The 24,351-nt window shown below is 54.4% G+C and overlaps 1 protein-coding gene across 1 annotated transcript in view; it reads left to right on the plus strand.

Annotated features, from left to right (window-relative positions):
• ALX4 (ALX homeobox 4) overlaps positions 1–21,044 on the plus strand; it is a 39,809-nt gene extending 18,765 nt beyond the window's left edge. Inside the window, exons 2-4 of the mRNA XM_060157718.1 lie at positions 11,952–12,262; positions 19,070–19,198; positions 20,715–21,044. Of these exons, the coding sequence (XP_060013701.1) occupies positions 11,952–12,262; positions 19,070–19,198; positions 20,715–21,044 (770 nt within the window). The remainder of the gene's footprint in view (positions 1–11,951; positions 12,263–19,069; positions 19,199–20,714) is intronic.
• The last annotated feature ends 3,307 nt before the right edge of the window (positions 21,045–24,351 follow it).

Raw genomic sequence — 24,351 nt, forward strand, 5'->3', positions numbered from 1 at the left:
CACACCCCCGGGCTCCAGCCCCTGGCAACCATCGTTCTACTTCCTGTTTCTATAAACTTGACTACTCGAGGGACTCATATAAGTGCTATCATACAGTATTTGCCTTTTTGTGACTGGCTTGTGTCACTCAACATAGTGTCTTCAGGGCTCATCTGTGTTGTAGCAGGTGTCAGAATTTCCTTCCTTTTTGAGGCTGAATAATACTCCACCGTGTGGCTGGACCAGTTTGCTTCTCCATTCATCTGCCAATGGACACTTAGGTCACTTCCATGGTCCAGCTATTGTCAGTGGGCTTTCTTTTTAAGCCCTTCTCTTTGGATACAAGGAAACCTCACTCACTTAGACTAATTGTAGGAGGACTGAAATTATAATAGGCTCAAACAATAAAAAGTACTTTTATTACTTTTAAGGTCCGAGAGTAATTTGACCTCAGCTAACAAAATACTGCTTCCTTCGGGCCTTGGAAGAGCATTTAGAAGAACCATGTGCTTTAAGGGGGTCACCAGTTACTTCCGTGGATGGAAATGTGGGTTTCCATAGGGCTGGGGAAGCAAGGTTTGTTCCTAGAGTTGGCTTCTGCCTTGTGATTTTGATTCCAATGTGCAAGCTCATTTGCAGAGGCCGTGGACAGTGCTGGTGACGGGGAGGAGGGGAGGTTGCTAACTAAACCCCGGTCTGGGTCCTGTTCAAATTATGACAAATGCCGGCTTCCGAACTGGGATTCCTGGATAAAGTGGTTTCTTCCCATTTGTCTGCATACTTCTTCTTTTTAAAAGCTTTTTGTTTTGACATATTTTCAGACATCAAAAAAGTTAAATGTAGGATACAAAGAATTCCCAGATCCCCCTGACACCGATTCCCCAAATCTTAATGTTTTACTATATTTGTGTTATCGCTCTCAATCTCTCTTGTATATATGTATGTATCAATATACATACCTATACACAGATACGTATTCTTTCTTTCTGAACCGTTTAAGAGTAAGTTGCAGACATATGCCTCTTTACCTCGAAATACTTCGGTATTTAGCGGAGAACAAATGCAAATTGAGACCCGGTGTCCGAAAGAAAACAAGAAAGAATTAGCTGGGGGATGGAGGGGACCCTGAAAACAAGGTCCCAGGAAAAGGCATGGGTCCACATTTGAGGTCCCAGATGGTCGATGAAATTCTATCAGGACAGTTTCATCAGGGCCAGCACTGAAGGTCGGATGTGATGGGGCAGATGTAGAGGTGTCAGAGAGGAGCCATTCTCCTGTGACTCCCACTTTTTCCCTTCCTCCCTGACCCTGTCTTCTGGCTGTCCCGTCCCAGCCCCACACAGGGTATCCACTCCAGGAGGACCCAGAGGAACTGCCGCAGGCTTAGGGGTCAGACCTCAGCTCTGCCTCTCACCAGTTGTGTATTCTTAGACAAGTCCTTTACTCCCTCTGGCCTCAGTCTCTGGGGCTGTCAAATGGGCATATTTCACATGGTGGTTGTGAAGAGCAGCAGTGGTGGCATGACAGGTGTGCTAGTACTGGGTAAAGCATGAAGCATCCCAGTGCTAATTCCTTTTCCTTCCTTGGTTCTGGGAAGCGCCCTCCATCCTCTGGACCACAGGAAACCTCCCCACCTCAGTGTGTGGGAAGAACCAAGAGAGCTGTGTGAGAGTGGAGTGATGGAGGAGGGGGCTGCAGCCCCCGCCTCTGCTGACGCTTCCCTGGGGAAGAGCCCACAGAAGAGTTGGCAACAGATCCGCCAGCTGCGTGGACAGCCACCTGGGCAAAACCTGGGTGTGGGTAGCACTTGCATGGCTCCCTTGTAAGTAGCTAGAAGACCGAGGATTCCCCAGAGTCTCCACGAAGGGAGGTGACTCTGGGGAATCAGGAGCTCAGGTCAGGCCTGGCACCCAGTGGTGGTGACGTTCAATGGATTCCTTCTCTCTGAGCCTCAGTTTGTCCATCTGTAGAACGAGGGTGCTGAAGAAAGCCACCATGTGGGAATTCTGAAGTCAAGAATGTGGAAACCCTCAGAACCAGAGGAGGAAAGAGCTCTTTGGGGAAGGGCAGGGACCCACCTCATCCACCCCTGTGTCCCTTGTAGGGCTGAGACAGCGGCAGACACATAGTAGGACTGAATAACTGCTTGTTTGGCCAACCCTCCCAGGGAGGGCCTGTGCCTTTAACCAAACTTGGAGAAACTTCGTCTGAAGCCGGGACCCTGGGGCATCACCTCTGGCCCCGAGGAACTTAATTGGGACTGCAGTGCCTCCTGGTGGCCAGTGTGAGCCACTGCAGCCTTGATCATGCTGGATTGGGGGTGCTGCCTAAAGCCTTTATGCGGGGACCCGGGAACCTGCCCGGTGGGTGCGCATGGCGTCCCAGGGCCCCGCGACTCCTCCTCAGTCTTGGCTTCCTGTAGGGGCTGCGCCTTCTCCATAACCCCTTCTCTCCTCTCGCTGGCAGGAAATCCGGCAATACTTGTTGACATGAGGAAGCAGAGAAACTAAAAGGTTTGCCCAGGGCCCTAGCAGCAGCGGGGCCACCTTTGGCCCTTCATGCCCTGCCCCGTGGCTGGTTTCTCTGAGCCCCATCATCCCGCAAGGCCCACACACAGCAGTGTGTGCTGAGGGACCGAGGCCCCCCGGCTCCGGAGTTCAGCCTCGTGGCCTTGGGTCCCTTTCCTATGGGCGCCCCATCACCTCAGCAGGGCGTGCAGAGCTGCCCCGGCGCTACCAAAGGCAGAAGGAGCCCGGGCCCAGCTCAGGACCCAGCTGTACGTCAGGGAGGCCCTGCTCTGAACCGCTCACAGTGGAGTGGGAAGCAGGACCACACACCAGTGCTCTAGAGCAGAGAATCCAGTGTTTAAGAGGTAAGCCCAGCCCCCCGGGGTCAGGGAGGAAGAAGGGGTCGGCCTTGCACTGAACCTTGGAAGCCCAGTAGAAACAATTCATCAAAGAAGAAATACAACAAATAAAAGGTTAACTTTACTAGTAATAAAAAAATGTAAATTCAAACAAGATTTCACTTTTATCCTTCACACTGGCAAAGATTTTAAAAAACAGTATAATGACTGGTATTGGCCCTGAAGCAGGTGGGCACACGGAGGAAATTGGCAGATTTCTAGAAGACACATTTATCAGAGCTCTTAAGGTGTGACTGTGATCTAACTCGGTATTTCTAGTTCCTGGAGCTTCTTCTAAGGTAATTACCATGAAAGTATCAAGGGATTTAACTGAAAGGATATTCATCCCAGGCCTGTTATCATTTCAAACCATCAGCGATCCACGTGACCAGCAGTAAAGGACTGATGAAATAAAATAGTTTGTCCGTGTGGTGAAATACTATGCAGCCACTAAAAACGATGTAGTAGAAGAATATAGAATAGGATGGAAAGATACAGGATAGTGTTAGGTTAAAAAAAAAAAAGACTTGTACCAAAAAAAAATTATGTTTCCCTTTTGTGTTTGTGTGTTACAGTTTTCTTCTTTTGGTCTGTCTTGATTTTTTTTTTTTAATTTCCATATAGAACATAGATAATTCTATGTAACGGGGGGGGAAAAGCCACAAAATTTACAGAGGAAGATACGCAGGGAGAGGAGGAGTTAGCCAGATGCATGAGGGGCAGAAGGGCATTCCAGTTAGAAGGAAGAGCCCATATGCAGGAATGGGGTAGCCTGAAGCCGCTCGAGCAGTGTACGGGAGGCACGAGGGCAGGTCTGTGGGACCGGAAGCGAGGCGCAGCGGTGGGGTGTGGAAAGATGTAAGTCTGTGAGGAGAACCAGTGTCAGTCCCGCCTGGGGAATCCTGAATGCCACAGTCAGCCTGACTTGAAGAGCTGGCAGATTTAGCAAAAAACTAACAACAAAACCAGGGCGCTCCATTTAATTTGAATTTCAAATAAATAATAAATAAGTTTTAGTATTAGTATGCCCCATCCAATATTCGGGACATACTTACACTTAAAAAATAACTGTTTCTCTGAAATTCTAATTTAACTGAGCACCCTGTATTCTATCTGACCATCCTAATGAGGGCTCTGGGCACCAGTGGAGGGCCTCTAGACAGGCTCACACTAGATGGGATGTGTGCTTTAGACACTCTCTCTGGTTGTAGTTGAGGGCGGTGAGTCTGAGGGCAGAGAAACCAATGAGGTCTACACTTAAGCCAGAGCTCTGGGAATCTCCAGTATCCAAGAGGCCTCAGAGTTAAGGGGCGGGGGCGGGGGGGGGCAGCCCAGTTTGTGAGGACAGTGGCCAATCCCCACCGCGAAAGGGGCCTTTCGCTGAAGCATCCCTACCCTTCCTCCACCCGGCTCCCCCGTGGCGCTCACACCCACCTCCCACATCACACAGCCGAATCCAACACCTGCCAGAGCAGACATCACTCAGGATTCTAATCGCTGCTTCCACATAGCATTTTAAAATGATAAAAGCCATTTCTGGTCATGGTAAGACAAATAGAAAATTAAGTCAGACGAGAAAAAAAAAGGAACAAAACCCAGATACCAGTATTCTTACCTCTGGAAACCTCTAATATTTTCTAAGGACAGGTACCCCACCCCTACCTCCCCTTTTTTTCAAAATGAGATTTACTTACTATAACACGAACATCTTTCAGTTACTAAAATGCTGTTCTTTCACATCAGTTTCACTCCTTTTTCATCAAATGTTTATTGAACCCCTTCTGCATACCAGCCACAATACTAGGCATTAAACAAAAGGGCTAAACAAAACAAGTATATGCAGATATATTCCCTGTTTTATGGAAGGGAGAGAGAGAGACAATAAATAAAGGAAAAGCAAATAGAAACAAAATAATGTGTATTAAATGCCAAGAGAGAAACAGTCTGTAGAATAAAGAAAATCAGGAAGGATCTTCCAGTTACGGAAATATCGTCCTTTATTTAACCAATCTCCTATTATTGAATATTTTGGTTATTTTCAGTTTTTCCATATAATAATGCCATGATGAACTTTCTCTCTAGTTAATTCTTTGTGCCCATCCCTAATTCTGTCTTTAGTTTAAATCCCTAGAAGTGAGATTTCTGGGTGAAGACATACAAACTTTTTACTTACTTAGTTTTTCTTTACTATTTTTAAACCCAATTTTTAATTTTCTGTATCGTTTACATATTTTTTATTTTTAAAACAGCATGGTGTAAAATTAAAACGGGGGGTATTATTTTATGAATTTGAACACATTCCTTACAGACCCACGTACTCACCATCACAACTGGGAAACGAGATAGGATAGTTCTGAACACCAGCCCTTTGTGGTCTAAACCTGCCCCCTCCCCAGCCCTTGGCAACCAGTGATCTGTTCTCCATCCTAGTACTGTTACCTTCCCCAGAATACCATGCGATAAATAAGTAGAGTCACGCACTATGTACATTTTGAGACTGACTTCTTGTACAGACCATGATGCTGTCTTTGAGAGTCATCCGTGCCATTGTTCGTATCACTAGTTTGCTCCTTTTACCTCTGTAGCATCCCACTGCATGGCTGTTCCACCTGTTAAAAGACATTTGGGTTGTTTCCAGTTTGGCGTGATGATGAGCAAAGCTGCTATGTACATTTGCATACACGTTTGCAATGAAAATAAGTCTTTGTTTCTTTAGGGCAAATGCCTAGCAGTGGGATTTCTGGGTCTAGCCATACGAGTGTGTTTAATTTTACAAGACAATGCCACGGTGTTTTCCCACCGGCGAAGAATGAGAGTTCCGGGTGCTTCATATCCTCGCTATCACTTGGTATCATCAGATTTTTTATTCCCATTGCAATAGGTGTGTAGCCATATCTCAAGGGGGGGTTAGTTTGAATATCCCTAGTGGATAATACACTGAGGGGGTCGTCATGCTGATTTCCATGTATATCTTCTTGGGTGAAATGTCCATTCAAATATTTTACCCATCTTGTTTTAGTTTTAACGTTACTGCTACCTAAGCTCCACATTTTAATCAGATTTCACTAGTTTTTCCCTAATGTCCTTTTACTGTTTCAAGACCCTGTCCTGGATACCGCAACACATTTAGTCCTCATGTCTCCTTAGCCTTCTGTGATCTGTGACAGTTTCTCGGGCTTTCCTTGTTCTGAGAGGCACATTTAGGGCTTGGGTGGGTGCATGTTGGTGACAGGAGTGCCTAAGTCACCTCGTGGGTGGCTGGCCTGAGCCCTTGAGCTTCCTCTCTACAAACTGGCAGTTCCTCCAGGGCAGGAGCACCGTCCGTCTCTACTGGGTACGCGCTGATAGGCTCCCTGCACGTTTGCTGAAATGCCGCTCCAGTTACTGCTACCCCTTTGGTGTTATTTCTTGGGCCTGGAGCTAAAACTAGGGCCGTCTAAGCTGAACTCTGGACAGAGTCCAGCGGCAGATGAGGTAGGCTGGGGTTATAATCCATGGCTCACCTTTCACCTCTGCCCCCACCCCCGCACGACTGTTTGGACAGCAGTGGGCTTAGTCAGTGCCCTTTAAATAGCATGAAAGGGCCTCACGCTGGCCTGTTTTGTTTAAGGAGGTTGCATCGGCGGTGTGCACACTGCCACAGGGCATGCGGCCGGCTCACCCGAGAACAGAGTAAGCGGCATGTCCCCCACAAAGCAGATGTTTGGAGGAAAAATAGATGTAATCAAAAGCACGGAGGATAAAATTACTCAAACCCCTTAGACCCTCCATGTGCAAGGGTACACACGCACACGCACACACACACGCACACACGCACGCACGCACCACCCACGTCCATACCCACCCGCGTGTATCTACAGGGTCACGTTCACACCCATGCCCGAGGGCGCACATCCGTGCACACGGGAGGGATACGCACACAGAGGCCTGCAGCACCCTGTCCCCAAATGGCTTCAGAAGTTCATTCTCTTTAAATCACAGCCATAAAAAAAATTCTCTGGAAATCACAGTCATGAAAAAAAAATCACGGTCACCTTTGGAAATCTTTCAAGGCCTTTCATGTCAAAAAAAGTCTAGAGTAGAGTGACACCCTAGGGTTGAACCAGGACGAGTGGCTAGAGGTTAAGGGAATGAAGAAAGGTTTCCCGTTTCTCGTTGGATTTCTTGAAATCCAACAGCCAGGGCTGTCCGGCAGCAGACCAGGTGGCTCCCAGGAGAGGCCAGGCCTCCTCCCCAGGGGAGTTCAGGCAGAGGCCCAAGGGCCTTCTGCGGCTCCTGATGGAGAATATAACCTCGAACCGAAGAATGCTTCCCACTTCATCAGAAGTGGTCGATGGGAGTCTTTGCCTGGGGTTGTTTGAAGGGCCAGCGACTGGGATGACTCACGGGGTTCTGTGCACATTACTTGACTCCTCTGGGTAGCCTGGGACGTATTTCCAGATCAAGACATTCTCGGGGAAGCTGCAGCTTGCGATTACGTTGTCTTGGGCCACACAGCCTGGGACAAAGTCCGCCCAGGGATCCCTTCCCACTCTGGGCGGGGTGTCAGCATAGCACCAGGCCAGTTGCCCCAGGGAGGATGGGGGGAAGCCAGCCAGGGAGGCAGGTGGCCTGGACCCAAAGGGGCTCTGTTGCTGCTCAGCTTCACGCCAGTGCCGGATGCTATTGGGCCTCAAGAAGGTGGGCCCAGCAGCGGGGCACGCTGGGAGATCCCGGTGGCCTCTTCTCTGTCCCAGGATAGCCGCGCGATGGATGCAGAGCTGGTTCCTGGCAGATGCTGGACTGGGTTTCGTGGGCATTTCAATTCCGGAGCCGCGCTCCGTGAAGCCCATCTCTGTGCTTCTCCTCCTGCCTCCCTGACCCTCTTGCTTGCTGCGTGGAGACATCCTTCCATGTCTGCCTGGTCTTTCTCCTCTCCTTCCTGCTTCCCTCCCTCCTTCCGTCCTCCGTCTTTTCCTCTCTCCCTCGGTGATCTCACCTCCCCCTTCTGTGTCAGCCTCTGCTGGAGGCGTTCGTCACTACGGGCATTTTTCTCATGTATCATCGCCGCCTTTCTCCTCAGTGTTTACGGGGATGTGTTCATTCAACAAACATCTCTGTACGTACCCTATAGGTCCTGGCACGCAGCAGGTGCACAGAGGTAGCTGGACAGAGTGAGAGCTCAGTGATGTTTGTTTGTTAGAAATGGTTCGTTGATTCTTCAGTAACCTCTTCCTCCTGTCTGCTGCCTGTCCCATCCTGGGCTGAGAAAGGAAAATTGCCTGAGGTCCCAACCCACAGGGAACTGATTCTCTAGGAGGAGCTGGACGTTTGGGGTTTGATTATATACTAGTCCGAAAACACAGCCAGTAATTGGATGGCGGGGTCTGTGTGACTGCCCCAGTCTGAGAGGGCTTCCTGGAGGAGCTGGTGCTTGATTGGACCTTGGAGGTCAGCTGGAAAAAAAGGGACATTCCAGGCAGGTGGACAGAGGTGGGGGTGAGGGAGACCAAGGAGGTCAGTGCTTTCCTTTGTTCAGGAGTAATTCAGCCTGAGTCTCGGGCCCCGTTTTCAGTGGCTGTCTTGAGGAGGGAGTCACAGAGCGAGCTGGACCCTGACCAGCGCCAGGCCTCGGGCCACGGTACCAAGTCTCCACCCGGCCCTCTCTGGATCATCTAGTTGCAGAGCGATCTGCTAGCTTTGCCCAGAGCCCAACACCATCACCTGTCCCATCCCTGGCACCCACCTGCCTCAGGCAGGCCTGTTAAACTCAGGACCTCCTGCAGAAGAGCGGTGGGAACTGTAATTATTTACTCAGGAGGATGGAAGACGAGAGGCGTGGCAGCCGTCTCCAGATGTCCGCAGGGCTGGCTTGGGAAAGGCCCCGGGACGTTTTGAACCAGGACCAATGAGCCAGACCCTACAGGAGACGGGCTGGACCTAAGGACAGATGGTCCAGCTGTCCTGGGGGCGTGAGCTCTCTGTCACCAAAGCCTGGATGACAGCACTTTGTAGAGATGCTGTGGGGTGGCAGCAGGTGGAAACTGATGCCCTGAGCACCTGGGAGGGACTTCCTTGGCTTGTCGTTCTGACCAGTTGGGTCAGAACCTTGGGGGATTTTCCTTTGTTGTCTAAATGAGGGGCCCAACCTCAGAATTTAAAGCAAGATGATCACTAATCAAGATGGAGATTCGGAAGATTCCTTCCCTCTTCAAGGACCAGAGAAACCTCAGTTTTGCCAGAATTCCTTCATCTCTAAGCCTTTCCAGTGAGCTGACATTTGCCTGGACAGACATGGCCCCATCCTCTCCCCTCTTCTCCCCACTCCAGATCCCAAGGGGAAGGTCCCACTGGTCCCTAAGACGGGAGGGCGACTTACTCCACCGGGCCAAAGCTGTGACACCAGACAGGGCGTGCCTGCTCCCGTGTGCAGATGAGGCTCTGGGACATAAAAGGCGTCCTCTGAAGTCTCAGGCAGACTTTGGGAGAGCCGGGACTGCGAACAGATCTCCCATCTCTCGGTCTGGTGGTCTTTGCACACGCCATGCTGTCTCCCCACTCCTGACCCACTCGCTCCCTCTCAGTGGGTGGCTGGAGGGGGGGAAACTGGATTCTTACTCCTCTTCTTGGAAGACTGGACATTCTGCCGCCTCCCCCCTAGCTGAGCCCACGCTGGGGAGCTTCTCCCAGAGGCCACATCCGCACTCTCTCCTCCTCTGGGGCTGGTCCTTCTGACCCCAGGATGCGCAGACCAAGCCTCTTGGTTATGTGAGGCCCCTGGATTCCTTCTGGTCCTACCTCTCTCCCCAGGAGAGGCCGCGAGACCATGGGTAGGAGTAAAGGACCAACCAAGGGCTGAGAGGCTGCACCCTGTCGCTAATGAGAGCACATTTCCCGCTCTCTCTGGCCTCAGTTTCCCCTGACTTCACATGAGGAGTTTGGTCCCTACCAACACTTGCTTTTTATAACATGGAGCTTCCCCTGCATGGCCCAGCCCCTGCTGTTGTATGGGGTGGTCCCGATCCCAGGCTGAAGGCCAGAGGATACGGTAAGGGTCTACAGGGTCATGGGATGGGGCCTGGGGAGCAGTGCCAGGGCAGAGGGGGCAGGGGCTGCCCCCCCACCAAGTCTAGCCTCCAGGAAGTTGCATAACAGAGATGTTTATTTTTGGTGAGGCTGGGTGGGATTTCTTCTCCTTAAAAAAAAAAAACCCAAAACATAAAACTTACTTGTCTGCCAGGAAGATAAATATCTTTGCTGAAAGCTCTTGGCCCGGCTGCCAGCTGCAGCTTGCATGATGCTGTCACCAAAGCCGTGGCGGTCTGCCTGTGTCTGGGCTTACGTGGGTGTCATATGTGATGCCTGAGGGTCAGCCCCCCACCCTGCTGGTATCGACGCTGCCAGTGGCCCTCAGGAACAGCCTCCCAAAACTGCTTCCAGGCCCACTCTGGGCATTCACCTCCACCCCGATTTCCTCAGTCCCTTGAAGAGGGAGGTGAGAATGACAGAGAGCAAAACGTCCCTCTCAGCTTCCCCAGCAGTAAGAGAGCCCCCAGTGTACACAGAAAGCCAGGGGCGAGACTGAACCTGAAGCTTCGGCCCTAGGACCCGGACAGGGTTAAGAGACCTGGGCTAGAGGCATGGTCCTGACTTAATGCCCGCTGCTCAGATCTCTTCCTAGAAGAGGAGACCGAGGGTCAGAGTGGTTGGTGCTCACACCGACCACAAATCCTTGTCATAATCAGAGCTTGCGCGTGTGAAAGGTTTCGTCAAGTGCTCCCCACACGTCTTATTAATCCTGTATGTTATTTCACTCTACAAGAGTCACAGTCAATGGAATTTGGCTCAGAGAGGTGCTCACACCCCTGTCTCCAGACACCAGTCCAGCGCCCTCCCCACAGCATGTGCACACGCTCCTGCGCTTGGGGCCTCCAGGGAGGGCCTGCCCACTTGGAGGACTTCTCCAGGGTCAGAATCTTCTGCTCACAAGTCTAGACCAGAACTGGGAGTAACTTAATGGTACGGGCAGAAGGCTGCCTAGCCGGGACCACGCTGAGTGCTCTGTGCGTCAGCCTTTTTAATCCCACAACTACCCTGTGAGGAAGATCCTACAGGATTCTGCATCCCCATTTTATAGAGGGGGAAACTGAGGCATAAAGAGGTTAGGTGAACTGTCCAAAGCACCCAGCTGGGACTCACACCCCTGGTGCCAGTTCCAGAGCCTGTGCTCTGACCCCTGCCCTGAGGCGAGTGTGTGCCCAGGGTGCTAACTGGGCTCTTTGGACTTGGACAAGCTACTTCCCGCTCCACCCTTGACCCTTGTGGGCTGACTGGTCCTTTGCAGCTCTAAGCATCCAGGAATCAGCGGGCAGAGCCCCGTTCTGTTAGACAGCAGTGGCTGTGGGCCTGGGCCGTGAGCTTTGTGTAAGTCTGCTGGGTCCCCCGTGTCAGCATCCTGGGCGTGTCAGGGGGAGGTGCCCCACTTCCTTAGTAAACATGCCCCCCACCTGGAGGGGCAGGTCACCACTTGGACAATAGGTGAGACCAGTGTGGAGGGTGCCGGGACAGGACCCCTCAGCGCTGGATTCTTGGGCAGAGTCTCCAGAGCCCCTGCTAAACCCCAAACAGGACCAGGCCAGGAAAGGCGGGGCCTCTCCTCCTCACTCCAAGCCCAGTTGGGCCAGATATGGCTGCTGACTGAGTTTTCCTTCCCACTCTGGGAGTCCGAGGCACTGAGTCAGCAACCTCGACGCCCGAAGAAGTGCTGGCAAAGGGAGTCCTTCTAGAGGGAGGAGCCCAGGGTCAGTGGGGTGGAGATTAAATGTTATAGAGGTCAGATTGGCTGACCCAGAGTCACAGGACATTGGTGTGGAAAGGAGCCCATGCTGAGATGAGGACAGAGAGGCTCAGAGACTCGCCCAAGGTCACACAGCATGTTAATGGCAAGCCAGGGTTAGAACCTGGGCCTCCTGACCTCGCACCCAATACTTCCCTGAGAGGGCAAAGGCAAGGGATGGCTCCCTGGTCCCTCCCTCCTCTCATGCTTGGTTCAGCCACTGTTTTTTGACCTTCTTTCCTCCCCCCTCAGCCAAAGAGAGCTCCCTGGGTGAGCCAGAGTTGCCGCCCGACTCTGACACCGTGGGGATGGACAGCAGCTACCTCAGCGTGAAGGAGGCTGGGGTGAAGGGGCCCCAGGACCGGGCCAGCGCCGACCTCCCCAGCCCACTGGAGAAGGCGGACTCCGAGAGCAACAAGGGCAAGAAGCGGCGGAACCGAACGACCTTCACCAGCTACCAGCTGGAGGAGCTGGAGAAAGTCTTCCAGAAGACCCACTACCCCGACGTGTACGCGCGGGAGCAGCTGGCCATGAGGACCGACCTCACCGAGGCCCGCGTGCAGGTCAGTGAAGGCGCCTGGGAGGGCGCGGGAGAGCAGGGCCTGCCCTTGGGATGGTGGCCAGAGCTGGGACCGCCTGACTGTCCCCGGTCACGCCAGGGCTTTCTTCACCTCGGTGCAAGGAGCCCACCCCTCATGCCCCGGCTCCAACCAGAGCAAGTCGGCTTCTACTCACTTCACTGTCTGGCCTCTTGCTCTGGTTGGAGCTGGGGCGAAGCTCCCAGTGGACGGGCAGGAAGCCTGTAAGCTGTACTTCTGAGTTCTACGTAGTGTGGGAGTCCAGTCCCTTTCATGAAGGAGATGGTAACTGGTCTGTGCTCTGGAAGGCCTATCTCTTAGAAAGGAAACAGGCCGAACTTAAATACATCCATAGCAGCCCAGTGGCAGAAACAGAGACAACCCAGATCTTCTTTTTGCCCAGGATGGCTGCCTCGTCCTCCATCTTGCAGGTTCCAACTCAGTATGCCTCCTCTGAGAAGTCCTCCCGACCACCATGGCTAAAGAAGGGGCCCCCACCATCACCCGACCACCAAAACACTCAACCCAGCACAACCCGACAGAGCTCAACACAGCTCAACACAGGCCAGCAGAGCCCAGCACAACACAACACAGCACAACCTAAACCAACACAGCTCAACCCAACACAGCTCAACACAGGCCAGCAGAACCCAAATCAACACAGCTCAATTCAACAGAACTCAACACAGCTCAACACAGGCCAGCAAAGCCCAACACAACACAACACAACATAACCTAAACCAGCACAGCTCAACATAGGCCAGCACAGCCCAACACAACACAACACAGCACAACCTAAACCAACACAGCTCAACCCAACACAGCTCAACACAACCCAGCATAACCCAAATCAACACAGCTCAACTCAACAGAACTCAACACAGCTCAACACAGTACAACCCAGCACAGCACAACACAACCCAGCATAACCCAAATCAACACAGCTCAACTCAACAGAACTCAACACAGCTCAACACAGTACAACCCAGCACAGCACAACACAATATAACCTAAACCAACACAGCTCAACAGAACTCAACACAGCTCAACACAGCCTGTCAGAGCCCAACACAACACAGCATAACGTAAACCAACAGAGCTCAACCCAACACAGCCCAACAGAGCTCAATGCAACCCAACAGAGGCCGACACAACACAACATAACCTAACCCAACACAGCTCAACACAACCCAACACAACATGACACAGCTCAACACAGTAACAGAACCCACCAAAACCGACACAACACAACAAAACCTAACACAGCTCAACCCAACCCAACATAACACAATAGAACCCAATACAGCTCAACCCAAGGCAACACAACTCAACCCAAATTAACACAAAACAACACAAGCAAACCAGGTCAGCTTCTACCACATTGTCCTATTTTATCTTTTTTATAGAATTTATGACGGCTTAAAATATTTTATCTGTTTGTCTCCTCTCACTGGAATATGAGCTCCTTGAGGGCAGGTACTGTCTGTTGTTCAACACTGTATTCCTACCGATTAGAGAAGGCCGAACTCAGAGCAACAAAAGCAAAAAATAAACATACGTGGACCAAGTGACCTCCTTTGACCACAAAGGTGTGTCTTCCCTCCCTGCATGAAATTACAGCAGAGAAAGAACCAGAAAGGAATCAAAGTCCTCTAAGTACCCCAGACACAGCTTCAGCGTAACACAGAATAAACGTCATGTTCAGCCTGCCTTTCCAACCCAGAGCATGTTAGAAACAGCAAACCAGGTGTTGGCAGATAGCTATTTTCCCCCTCCTGTGGGCTGTGGAAATCAACAGCTTCAGAGCAAAGAGGAGTTTTTTTAAAACAAGCAGCACAGTTCAGATCAGCTCAGCACAGCTCTGCTCAGGTCTTTTCAGCACCAGGACAAAAAGCCCTGTTACTTCGCAGACCCCAAGGGCGCCTTCTCTTGCATTTGTTCACTAGAGAATCTTCAGCAGTGTTTCTAAGGCATCAATAAAAGGTTCATCAGTCTCAACCATGCTCTGTTTAAAAAGGCAGAGGCATTTGTAATATGGTCCAGAAACGTTTTCATCTAAAATGGCTAATGTGGGGGACTTCCCTGCTGGTCCAGTGGTTAAGACTCGACGCTTCCACTGCAGGGGGCTCGGGTTAGATCCCTGGTTGTGGAACTGAGATCCCACATGCCATGCGGTGCAGCCAAAAATTAAAAATAATAATAATAAAATAGAGTAAAATAAAATAAAATGGCTAATATGAAAAGGCACTGGTAGTTGTCAGTGAATACACAGCCATCCAGAAACAGCAGGAACCCGAGGGCGTTCTGAGCAGTCAGGTCGTTTATCTGTAAATTCCCAAAAACAAGCTTCCCGGTTTATTCCTCTCCAGTTCGCAGTAAGTGTTTGGGGAAGAAAGGCAGGGCAGCTGAGGCCTCACTGTGATTCCAGAAACCTTCTCACACCCATTGTCCCACCTGACTCATGCGACTTCCTGGTGCCTCAAGAGTCTGGACAGGAGCCACAGCATCTGGCCTCAGCTCAGCCAATGGATTTGGGAGGAGCTAAAGGAGTAGGTGGAGAGCGGGTGGCTGTTATGGGGCATTCCTGTAGATGCTGCGTTTGTGTGAAGCAAACCGTTCATTTTCTGTGCAGTACACATGTGTGTCCCTAACAAATGGACAGGAGTGCCAAGAAGTAAAATTCACTTAGTATCAAAAGAAGGATGGTCCTTCTAGTACAACACATGGAAATGACACTGGGGTACGTTTTACATTTTTCAGGCACCACAATGGAGTGCTAAAATGGAGCGCTCTCCCTGCATACACACACACAGACACACACTCACACACAAACACACAGACACATTTATGCCTACTTCCAAAAAGGAGCTGGGGTAGCTTACAATTAAAGGTTTATTATTTTCATCTAAGAACAAGAACAAAGTCATGAAATGGGAAGGTATTTATGTCAAAGATCTAGACTAAGGATCATATTTGCCACTGAGTGCAAATTTCAACCCTGAGCTTCCTGGCAGCCAAGGCAGAAAGGGAAACTCTAATGTGTGCATATCTTATCATCTAAGGGAAGGGCCATAGAAGTATAGAATGCTAGTGCTGGAAAGGATCACCTGGTCCTCTCATTTGATATCAAGGAAGAAGAGGCCCAGAGGCAGGAAGCGATCACCTGTGATCGGGTGACTCAGGAAAGGTGATTCAGTGGCAGTGCTGAGAATAGAACGTGGGACCCTGAGTTCCAGCCCAGTGCTTCTTTTACTTTAGTTTGCTGTAGCAGGACACATGCCAGGTTGTTCTGAGACTTTTCTTTGTATAAAGGCAGCAGGGTGGGTGGGACTGTCATGTATGTCAGACCTCTGGGTTGAGCCTGGCAGTGCCCCAGGGATGGGGGATGTGGGGATGGATCTCCCTGCTTGCCTCTGCTGAGTTTGTTTAGGGCCCGTGCTCAGCTGGTGGGAAGCCAGGTGCCTGGCGTAGAGTGGCAGTGGGGACAGGGAGGGGGTGATGGGGCCCCCGAGATGGACCTTTCCTGGGAAGAAGCCCGGGGCTTGGCCCCGCTCCAGGGGGCTGCAGGGGCCTTTCCCTGCTGTCTGGGACTCCAGTCTCCGCAGCTGGTGTCTGAAGAAAATAAGACAGAGGCCTCCCTGCGCCGGGCCACCCCGCCCTGGCCCAACATGGGCTGCGGTTAGCAAGGACCCTGCCAAGATGGTTGGTTCCTCGGGGAGAGGCCTGTGCTGAGCGGGCCCGGGCTGGGGTGGGCTGGGAGCAGGGTGGTCCTGGGCCTTGCAGTCCCCCTTCCTTCTGGGGTTGCACAGTGGAGACAGGCCTAGGGCCACAGAGCCTGAGGCACGGAGCACCTACGGGGGCAGCTGTCACAGCCCCAGGCCCCAAGGGTCAGAAGTGGAAGGATGCTCTGAGTCTCAGGACCCTTGGATGTGAGCACAGAAGGGGCCCGCGAGGATACCCCTGCCGCCACCCGATTGAGGTGTGAGGAGGCCGAGGACCAGGAGGCTGACTTAGCTTAAGCCTCGTCTGGGCAGAAAACCTCCAGCCTCGTATGCAGGGTAAGGCCCAGGGAGGAAAGACCCGGAGGAGAGAGTGGAGGTGGGCAGCTCTTCTCCCATCGGCCTGCTCCACGCAGCTGTGCCGCCTCCCACGATCTCCATCTTTAGCCCTCAAATAAATCCCTCAGCCTGACCCTCTTCCACTCCCTCCCCAAGACAGTGCTCTCTCAGCTGCCTCTCCCCCGGGCTCATCTATCTTCCCGGAGAACCCAGGTCTCCCCTCTCCCCCGCCTCTTCCCCCGCGCTCACCTCCAGCCACCACCACGCACTCCGTCTCCCCCCACTCTGCTCCTCCCCTCAACCCCAGGCCCCCGTGCAGGATACTGGGCTGCCTCCTTCCCCATCCGTGTCCCTCCCAGCCCAGCCCACGCCTGCGTGTCACCTCCACCAGCACCTCTGGATCCCACCACGGGACCGAGTCCACAGAGACTCAACAGCAACCCCCCAGTGGCAGACACGTCACCTTTTTCTAGCCTTCTCCCCGGCCTCAAAGAAAGAAAGCAGTCATATATCTAGATGCCTCCAGTGGGCTTCTCCCCTCCCGCTGGCCTCCCCCTCAGAGAACCCTGGGGGGCTGAGGAAGGAGCGGAAAGACTGAGCTAAGCCTGCAGGAAATTAAACATGAAATGAAAACAAGCGCCTCTGATTCATTCTCTCATCCTGCCCCCAGTCCCCCATTCCAGACCACCGATAAAGGGGGATCCCGTTTCAGCGGCGCAGAGAGGAGACCCGATCTGCCCTTGGCTCCCAGTGGGCGGCCTGGGCCCGGACCCCAGGAGCCCCAGGAGGACAGGAAGCCCCGGGAGGCTGTGGGGCAGCGGCTGAGACTCCAGCCCAAGAGAGGGCTGGCTCCGGGGGTGGGGGTGGGGGACCCAGGAGAGCGCCTCTCCTACACCAGAGTCAAGACAGGAAACAGAGTGACGCTGAAAGAGATGCCAGCAGCGCTCTGTGTGTGTGACACTCATGCTTGTGTACTGGGACGAGCTGCAGCCTCACCCTCCTTCCTCACCCCCACCCTCCGCACACTAACCTGGGCCACGCACCCCCCCCCCTTCTTTTCTGACCTCTTTCTTCTAGCAAAAGACAGCAAGGAAGGTCAGGAGCTATAAGATAAACAAGAGTGAAGTACTCTAAAAACTCTGTGACAGCATTTCCCATCTAGCTCACCTGCTGCCCTCAGAGGCACCACCCCTGGGAAGAGGTCAGCACAGATATTGGCCCCATTTTCCAGATGCAGAGACTGAGGCCAGTGGTTACGCCAGGCACCCCAGTGGGCACCCGTGGGCCGAGCAGCCTCTATGCTGGCACATGGTGAATCCGTCCAGGCCTCAGGCCCAGCTCCCTCCCCCTCGTCCGAGGAAGCTCCCTGCTCTCAGCAAGACTGCTGGCGGGGGCGGTGTGCTGTTTGAGGTGTGCCCCTGTGCACCTCAGTCAGCAGCGGGTAGGTGCACATCAAGCTGCCGGGAATCTCCCTCCACGGAGCTCAGAGGTCTGCCCTGGACTCAGCTTGAAGCCCTTTCTGGCTTGGAAGCTGAGCCCTGCTCACTCCCCCTCTCCCACCCTCCCCTGTCCCGGTCACCCCCTCCCCAGATCCCAAGTCACTGGCAGGAGTAACAGATCCCAGGGCGAGCTCCTGCCCGTGAGCCTTAGGAAAGTTCTCAGCCTGCCAGAAACTTTGCTCCTGCAAAAGGAAAAGGACCCACCCCACCTCCACCCCCATGGCCAGAGACCCTGGCTCACACACCTGACTCAGAGCCCGCCCTCCCCATCCAGTACCTGGTCAGGTCACGCCAACACCCCACCCCCATGCTCAGTGCCAGGTGGGCCTCCTCTCCTCCTCGCCACCAGGCTACTTTTCAGCCTGAGATTTTGCAGCAGCTGCCTCTCTTTGAGGCACCGTGGCGACCCCCTCCACCTGGCATTTGAGGCCCCCCACAATCTGCCTCCCACCTCCATGGCCCTTTCCCTCCCATCACTCCCCCAACTGGCAGCGTGGCCTCCCGAGGTCTCCTGAGTGTGCCCTGCTGTTTCTAAACTCGGCCTGGACTTCCGTCCCTCCAGCCAGCACTCGGAGCCCAGCCCCAGCCTTCCCTCCGCACAGCCGTCCCTGACTGCCTCTGGAGCCCGACGGAACCCCTGTCCCCCAGAGAATCTTTAACCCAGGGTGTTCTGAGCCGGGAGACTCTTTCCGACAAAAGTCTGCACAGAGGATTCAGGAAGTGGGAATCCTGAACCTGGGCGGAGAGGTCCCAGGAAGCCCAGACCTTTTGGAAAATGATGGCAAACCACATGTGTGCGATCGTCCAAGAGAATGATTTTCTGGGTGAGAGCTCACAGCTCTTATCAGATTCTCCCCAGGAGTCTGTGGCCCCAGTGGATCAGGCCGCCCCCCATGCTGGGGTTGGTTAGATGACCGCTAAGATGACTAGTGGCGTGTGTTTTGTGTGTGTGACACTTGCCTGCTCTAGATTCTGAAGCTTAGAAAAAGGGAGCCACTGGCCCAAGATCAGGCCCACATGATAAACTGGAATAAAGTGCCTTCCAGGCTCTCAACGTCTATCATTCTAGATTGTAAACTCTTGAGGATAAAGGCCGAGGCGGACACATTACCTGTAGCCCCATGGCCTCGACCCTACACTGCAACTGGTGAGACTCAAGGGAAAGGCTGGCACTGCCCGAAGGCGGGGCCTCCAGCTCCTGGCCTGACCCCCGTGACAACTGCTCTGTCCTGCAGGTCTGGTTCCAGAACCGGAGGGCCAAGTGGAGGAAGAGGGAGCGTTTTGGGCAGATGCAGCAGGTTCGAACCCACTTCTCCACGGCCTACGAGCTGCCCCTCCTCACCCGAGCGGAGAACTATGCCCAGGTACGTGCCTGTCCCCAGCCCCTCACGCTCTGAGAAGGGGCGCCGTCCCCGGAAAGAGTACTCGGGGCGTGTGCGTTTCTCCAGAATGTGGGAGGCCCGGAGCTCCTTCTGTCCGACGTAAGTGTTGACCCAGCCTTGGCTGGACTTCAGGGAAGGAAGCCCGGGGCGGTGAGAGTGGTGTTTTCTTCTGCCACGTTGGCCACTTGCGCTGTGAGCATCAGAACCGAGGAAGCTTTGCTGAAGGCCAGGGGGGCCTCCGGGCCCCCGGGAGCCACTCCGAGTGTTTCCTAGGAGAGGGGTCCTAAAGCCTGGAGGCCTTGAGGCAGGGCTGGAATGAACATGGAGTCCTTAGTCATCCCAGCTCCAGAGCTTTCTCACTACAGGCAAGTCACAAGCTCTCTGAGCCTTGGTTTCTTCACCTGTGAATTGGGCTTTAAAAAGCATCTGCCTCAACTCTTTTAGAGGTTGTTCGAAGGTCTAAATTAGATTGTGCGAAAGTGCTTTGTGACTTATCCAGTTTCAGAAAGGTTGTTTTGCGTGTTCACGGCTCTCCCAGGAGTCTGTCCCATCTTCTCCCATATTCCTCCATGGCTGTCAGTCATTCCCTCGTCCTGGGGCATTTGAGTCCTCAGTGGGATGCAAAGGGACGAGAAGTAGTGTGAGTAAAGTCAGGCAGCCTGGACACTTGGAGGGATGTAATTTTGGCTGAGTCCCCAGTTCTATCTCCCCATAAACGCTGAGAGGAAAATGGGTCCAGAGGTGGAAGCTGGGGAGGGAAGGGATTACAGCTGCACAGATAGAAGACAACATGTCCAGGTCGACCCCACCTGCTGCCTGAACACCTTCCATGTGCCCCCCCACCTCACCCCACCCCGAGCCCGGCTCCATCCCTCCCCTCACCACCTCCTGAGGCAGCCCTTTCAGTCCCGGAAGTTACTTCTGAAGCCTCAAGGGCTCGAGCCCCTGGAAGGCCCCCGCTGTCCACCCCATCCCCTCCACACCACAGCCTGCAAGCCCACAGCCCATGTTCCCAGTGCCAGAGCTCTCTGGGTTCACGTCAGCTCCCGTCTATCAAGTCTCGAGGGCCTGCCAGGCCTGGGGAAGAGCCAGAGACGAGTGAGACAGTCGCTGACCCTAGCGGTCCACGGATGCAGAGACAAAGTCTGCATCTGCCTTTAAGTTGCGGGCTGCCCTCAGCTGGTGAGCTGTGTCCCCAGGACAGCCCTTTCACTAGACGCTTGATGAAATTTCAAGTTTAAAACGGAACCTCTGTCTGCCGCTCGCTCGCCTGGCCCTGGGAACAGAGGAGCCAGAGCCTAAAAGCCAAAGGCTCCTAAGGGGCTAGATGGCCATAAAGGTTTTGAGAGGCTCCCAAGTAAAGGCTCCGGAATGGTTTCATCATCAGGGTGGGCTCGTAAGTGAGGAGGGGTCATCCGTGGGGGAGGGGAAAGCCCCGATGTACTCCCGCACCCCAGCCCCCGCCAGCCTGTGACATCTCTGCCTCCCCTCTCCCCAGATTCAGAACCCGTCCTGGATCAGCAACAACGGGGCTGCCTCACCAGTGCCAGCGTGCGTGGTCCCCTGTGACCCTGTGCCCGCCTGCATGTCCCCTCACGCTCACCCCCCCGGCTCTGGGGCCAGCGGCGTCACCGACTTCCTGGGTGTCTCTGGGGCTGGCAGCCACGTGGGCCAGACGCACATGGGCAGCCTGTTTGGAGCCGCGGGCCTCAACCCGGGCCTCAACGGCTACGAGCTCAACGGTGAGCCAGACCGCAAGACGTCGAGCATCGCGGCCCTCCGCATGAAGGCCAAGGAGCACAGCGCGGCCATCTCCTGGGCCACATGACAGAGCACCCCCGTCCCATCCCCGTGCCCTCCCCCATCTCGGGGCACTGGCCACGCCCATGCTTCCCAGGCCCCCAGCCCCCCATTCGACTTTCCTCTTAGGAACCTGGCCCGGGGCCGGGGTCCTGACCCTCAGCACTTTCCGCCGCTCCAAGTCTGAGGCCCCGTGGACTGTTGGGAGGGAGGGGGCAGCAGACACTGAGGCCGAGCCCCCTGCTCCCGGCCAGAGGCAGTGGAGGAAGCCAGGCGGCCGAGTTTTGCAGCTTTGCATCCATTATAAGCTGAAGACCCTTTCTCCCCACTCCTGCTCCTCTGCCCTGCCCAGTTTGACCGTTGAGTCGAGGATAGACTCCCATGCAGACCCGGCAGTGGCCACAGTGCAGTCATGTCCGTCCTTCCCTCTGCTGTGTGGTCCCTTGGTCACCAGGCCAATGACTGTGTCTGAAGAACAGGCTGCCCTGCAGAGGCGGCCTCGGCCTTCCCATCTCCTTTTCTCTCCCTAAAAGCCCACGGAATCCCACCTCCTGGACCCAAGGCACCCGCCTTGCCTTCACCCTGGATGGCGAGGAGTCCCCGTCCTGCTGTCCCCTGTGCTGGGCACACCCGGTGGGATTGGGCAGAGAGAGAGACGAGCTGGAGCTGAAGGATCCTGCTGCCACCCAGCAACGCTGGCCCCGGAGGGTGCACAGCCGCCCTCGCACCCCGAGACCCTGGATATGGGTGAACAGTGCAAGGGAGGATGCAGACCACCACGGTACCCATGAAGCTGGAAGGAAGCTTCTAGGAGCAGGGAGGGCTGCAGGGAGGTGTCCAGGGGAGTGGGGGCAGGGGCTCGTGCACACAGGTCCGCTCTCCGGCCACCTGACATCCCGCTGCAGGCAGGATGACGGCGACAGTGGGCAGGTCTGGGTAGCTTTTTCTCCATCCATTCGAGCCCCTCCAGGAGGAGCTGGAGGTGCTTGTCCCTCCCCGTGTCCCATTCTGGTCACTCACTGGGGCTGCTGAGCAGTGTCCTGGTGTGGAAGGACTTACACCTCAGACACACCAGCTAAGCCGGCGGGCACGGTGGCAGAGGACCAAGAGCAGCTGCAGGACCTGCCAGAGGATGAGTGCACGCTCACTTGGGCTCCAAGCGGCAGGCCAGCCCCTACACGGCCTTAGGTGGCCCTCAGCAGTCTCCAGCGCCACCCCTGCCCAGAGCCTTCCACTCAGGCGGAGGCTCTGTGTTCCTCTGGGCGTAGGGCAGAGAGCGCCTGCCCTTGCACTTCTGCCCTAGGGGATGGGAGACCCCAGCCCCTCGCCCTGGCCTCCGGAAGGGCTCGTGGGGCTGAGCTCCTCTGGGTCACTTGCTCTGTTCCAGACACAGAGGTCAGGATGCTCTCTGGAAGCAGATTTCCCCGCCTGCAGGGAGGGGCCTCCTTCTGCAGGGGTGCCACCTCTGCCGATATGAGGCCTGCAGCTTGAGTTTAGGCTCCAGGGCCCAGCCGTCACCTAAGCTCGGGGCACAGGGTACCTGTCCTCCAAAGCAGGCCTTTCAGAGCCCTGGGAAGCCCCCTGGCAGGTAGCCCCTGGGGAGAAGGGCCTGCCTTTTCTCCTTTCTACCCGATTCTGTCAGTGAGGAGGGCCAGGTCCACCAGGCCCAGAGGCCTGGACACAGGACAGCCTCTTGGGTGGTGGGCAGGGAGGAGTGAGACCCTCCCCTTTGAGCTGCTTAGGTTTTCGGGGACATCGTGGTCTCTACCTCTGTCTCATGTTCTCATGTGCTCCAGAAACAAGACTGGGGAAGGAGCTGGCTTTGACTTCCCATAACAAGAGTCAGACCTCTTTGTGAACCGTAGCTCTAGAGTTGACCTTCTAGAAGCGAAAGGGGTCTTGGATATTGAATTAAATGTTCTTAGAGGCTTGGCTTTAGTGTTTCGTACATTTGAGGATCTTGGACTGACTCTTAGGAAGCCTTTTCCAGTTCTGAGGTTGGCGGAAACAACTCAAACTCCCAGAATCTAGAAAGAGGAAGGAAGAAATGGCCTTAGGCTGGAGACAATCCCCCAGTTCCTCCTTAAATGCCCTACTGGCTGGGAAGGACATGAGAGGGACTTTCACCAGGGGTATGTGCTCCCCTGGGAGAGAATCAGACAGAGAGAAAGAACTAGGATAGCCGCAGAGGAGGAGGGAAGGGAGAAGGAGGGCCCTAAGTGGAATCTTCTGGAAGGGACCCCGGGCATCAATTCCTCTCTGTGTCTGCTTTCTGCCTGGGCCAGACCTAAGTCAGGCAACCCAAAGCTTGAGAAGAAAAAGCTTCCGATAGAAGAAGGCTGTGTGTCTCTGGCTGTCTGTCCCACCAACACAGTCAAGTATCTAGGATTAAAATGTTGGTGTAAAATGTCCCTATGCATCTCCCCACAGGTAGCTTCCCAGCCCCAGGCCTGTCCTCACCCTGTCCCAGCCCTCAAGGGCCTGCCTGACACTCCGAGAATCCCAGAATCGCCCAGTGGGGAGGCATTAGAAACCCTCTAGTTAACCCAATCCCTTCACAGTGGAGATGACCCTGGCCCCCAGGGGGGCACGTGACCACCCTGAGCCGTGTTTCACCTGAGGCAGAGCTGAGCGAGGGGCTCTGATGGCCGGTGCTGCGCAGAGCTCCCCTGGTCAGGAGGCTGGGCCCAGGCCTTCTGCCTTGTCAGCTGCTGGGGCGGGAGGTGCCCCTGCAGCCTCTCCCGTGATGACTAAGCAAGCTTGGGCGACTCTCTGGGGCTGGCGGCGTCCTCAGGAGTGAGGTTTCATGAAGGCAGGTGCAGAGGAGAGTGGACCCTCTCTGGGGGTCACTGCTAAGCCAGTAAGCTAAAAGAGGTGGGGTTTTCTTTGCTGTTTGCCTAAGATCTCAACAGAGATGGCCACGCAGGCCGGAAGTGATGGGTGGCTGGCAGGCCCGTGGGCAGCCTTGCCACACTGCCAGCCTCTGATCCCTGCTGGGAGCCAGTCTCGGCAGCCAAGGCCTGACACTGCTCCCAGGGCATGGGAGGGGAGGGCTCTGGGGACACACAGAGAGGCTGTCCCCAAGGCTTCAACGGCACTTGGAAGACATGGGCTTTGGAACTTTCCTTGAATTCGTTCAACTATACTTGATTCTCAGCTCTCACCACCATGCCTCCAGCTTGGGGAAGCATGGTGGCCAAGTTAGTTCAAAGACACTGCAAGGGGGTGGGGTAGCAATCGTGAGGCAGGTTCCCAGCGCCCATGGCTGCAGCCACACTGGGCCCAGTGACAGTGTCCCCTCTGCCCTCATTCCCGCTGGGTGGACAAGAGGAACT

This window comes from Lagenorhynchus albirostris, chromosome 9, assembly GCF_949774975.1.
Source record: "Lagenorhynchus albirostris chromosome 9, mLagAlb1.1, whole genome shotgun sequence".
Taxonomy (NCBI): Eukaryota; Metazoa; Chordata; class Mammalia; order Artiodactyla; family Delphinidae; genus Lagenorhynchus; species Lagenorhynchus albirostris.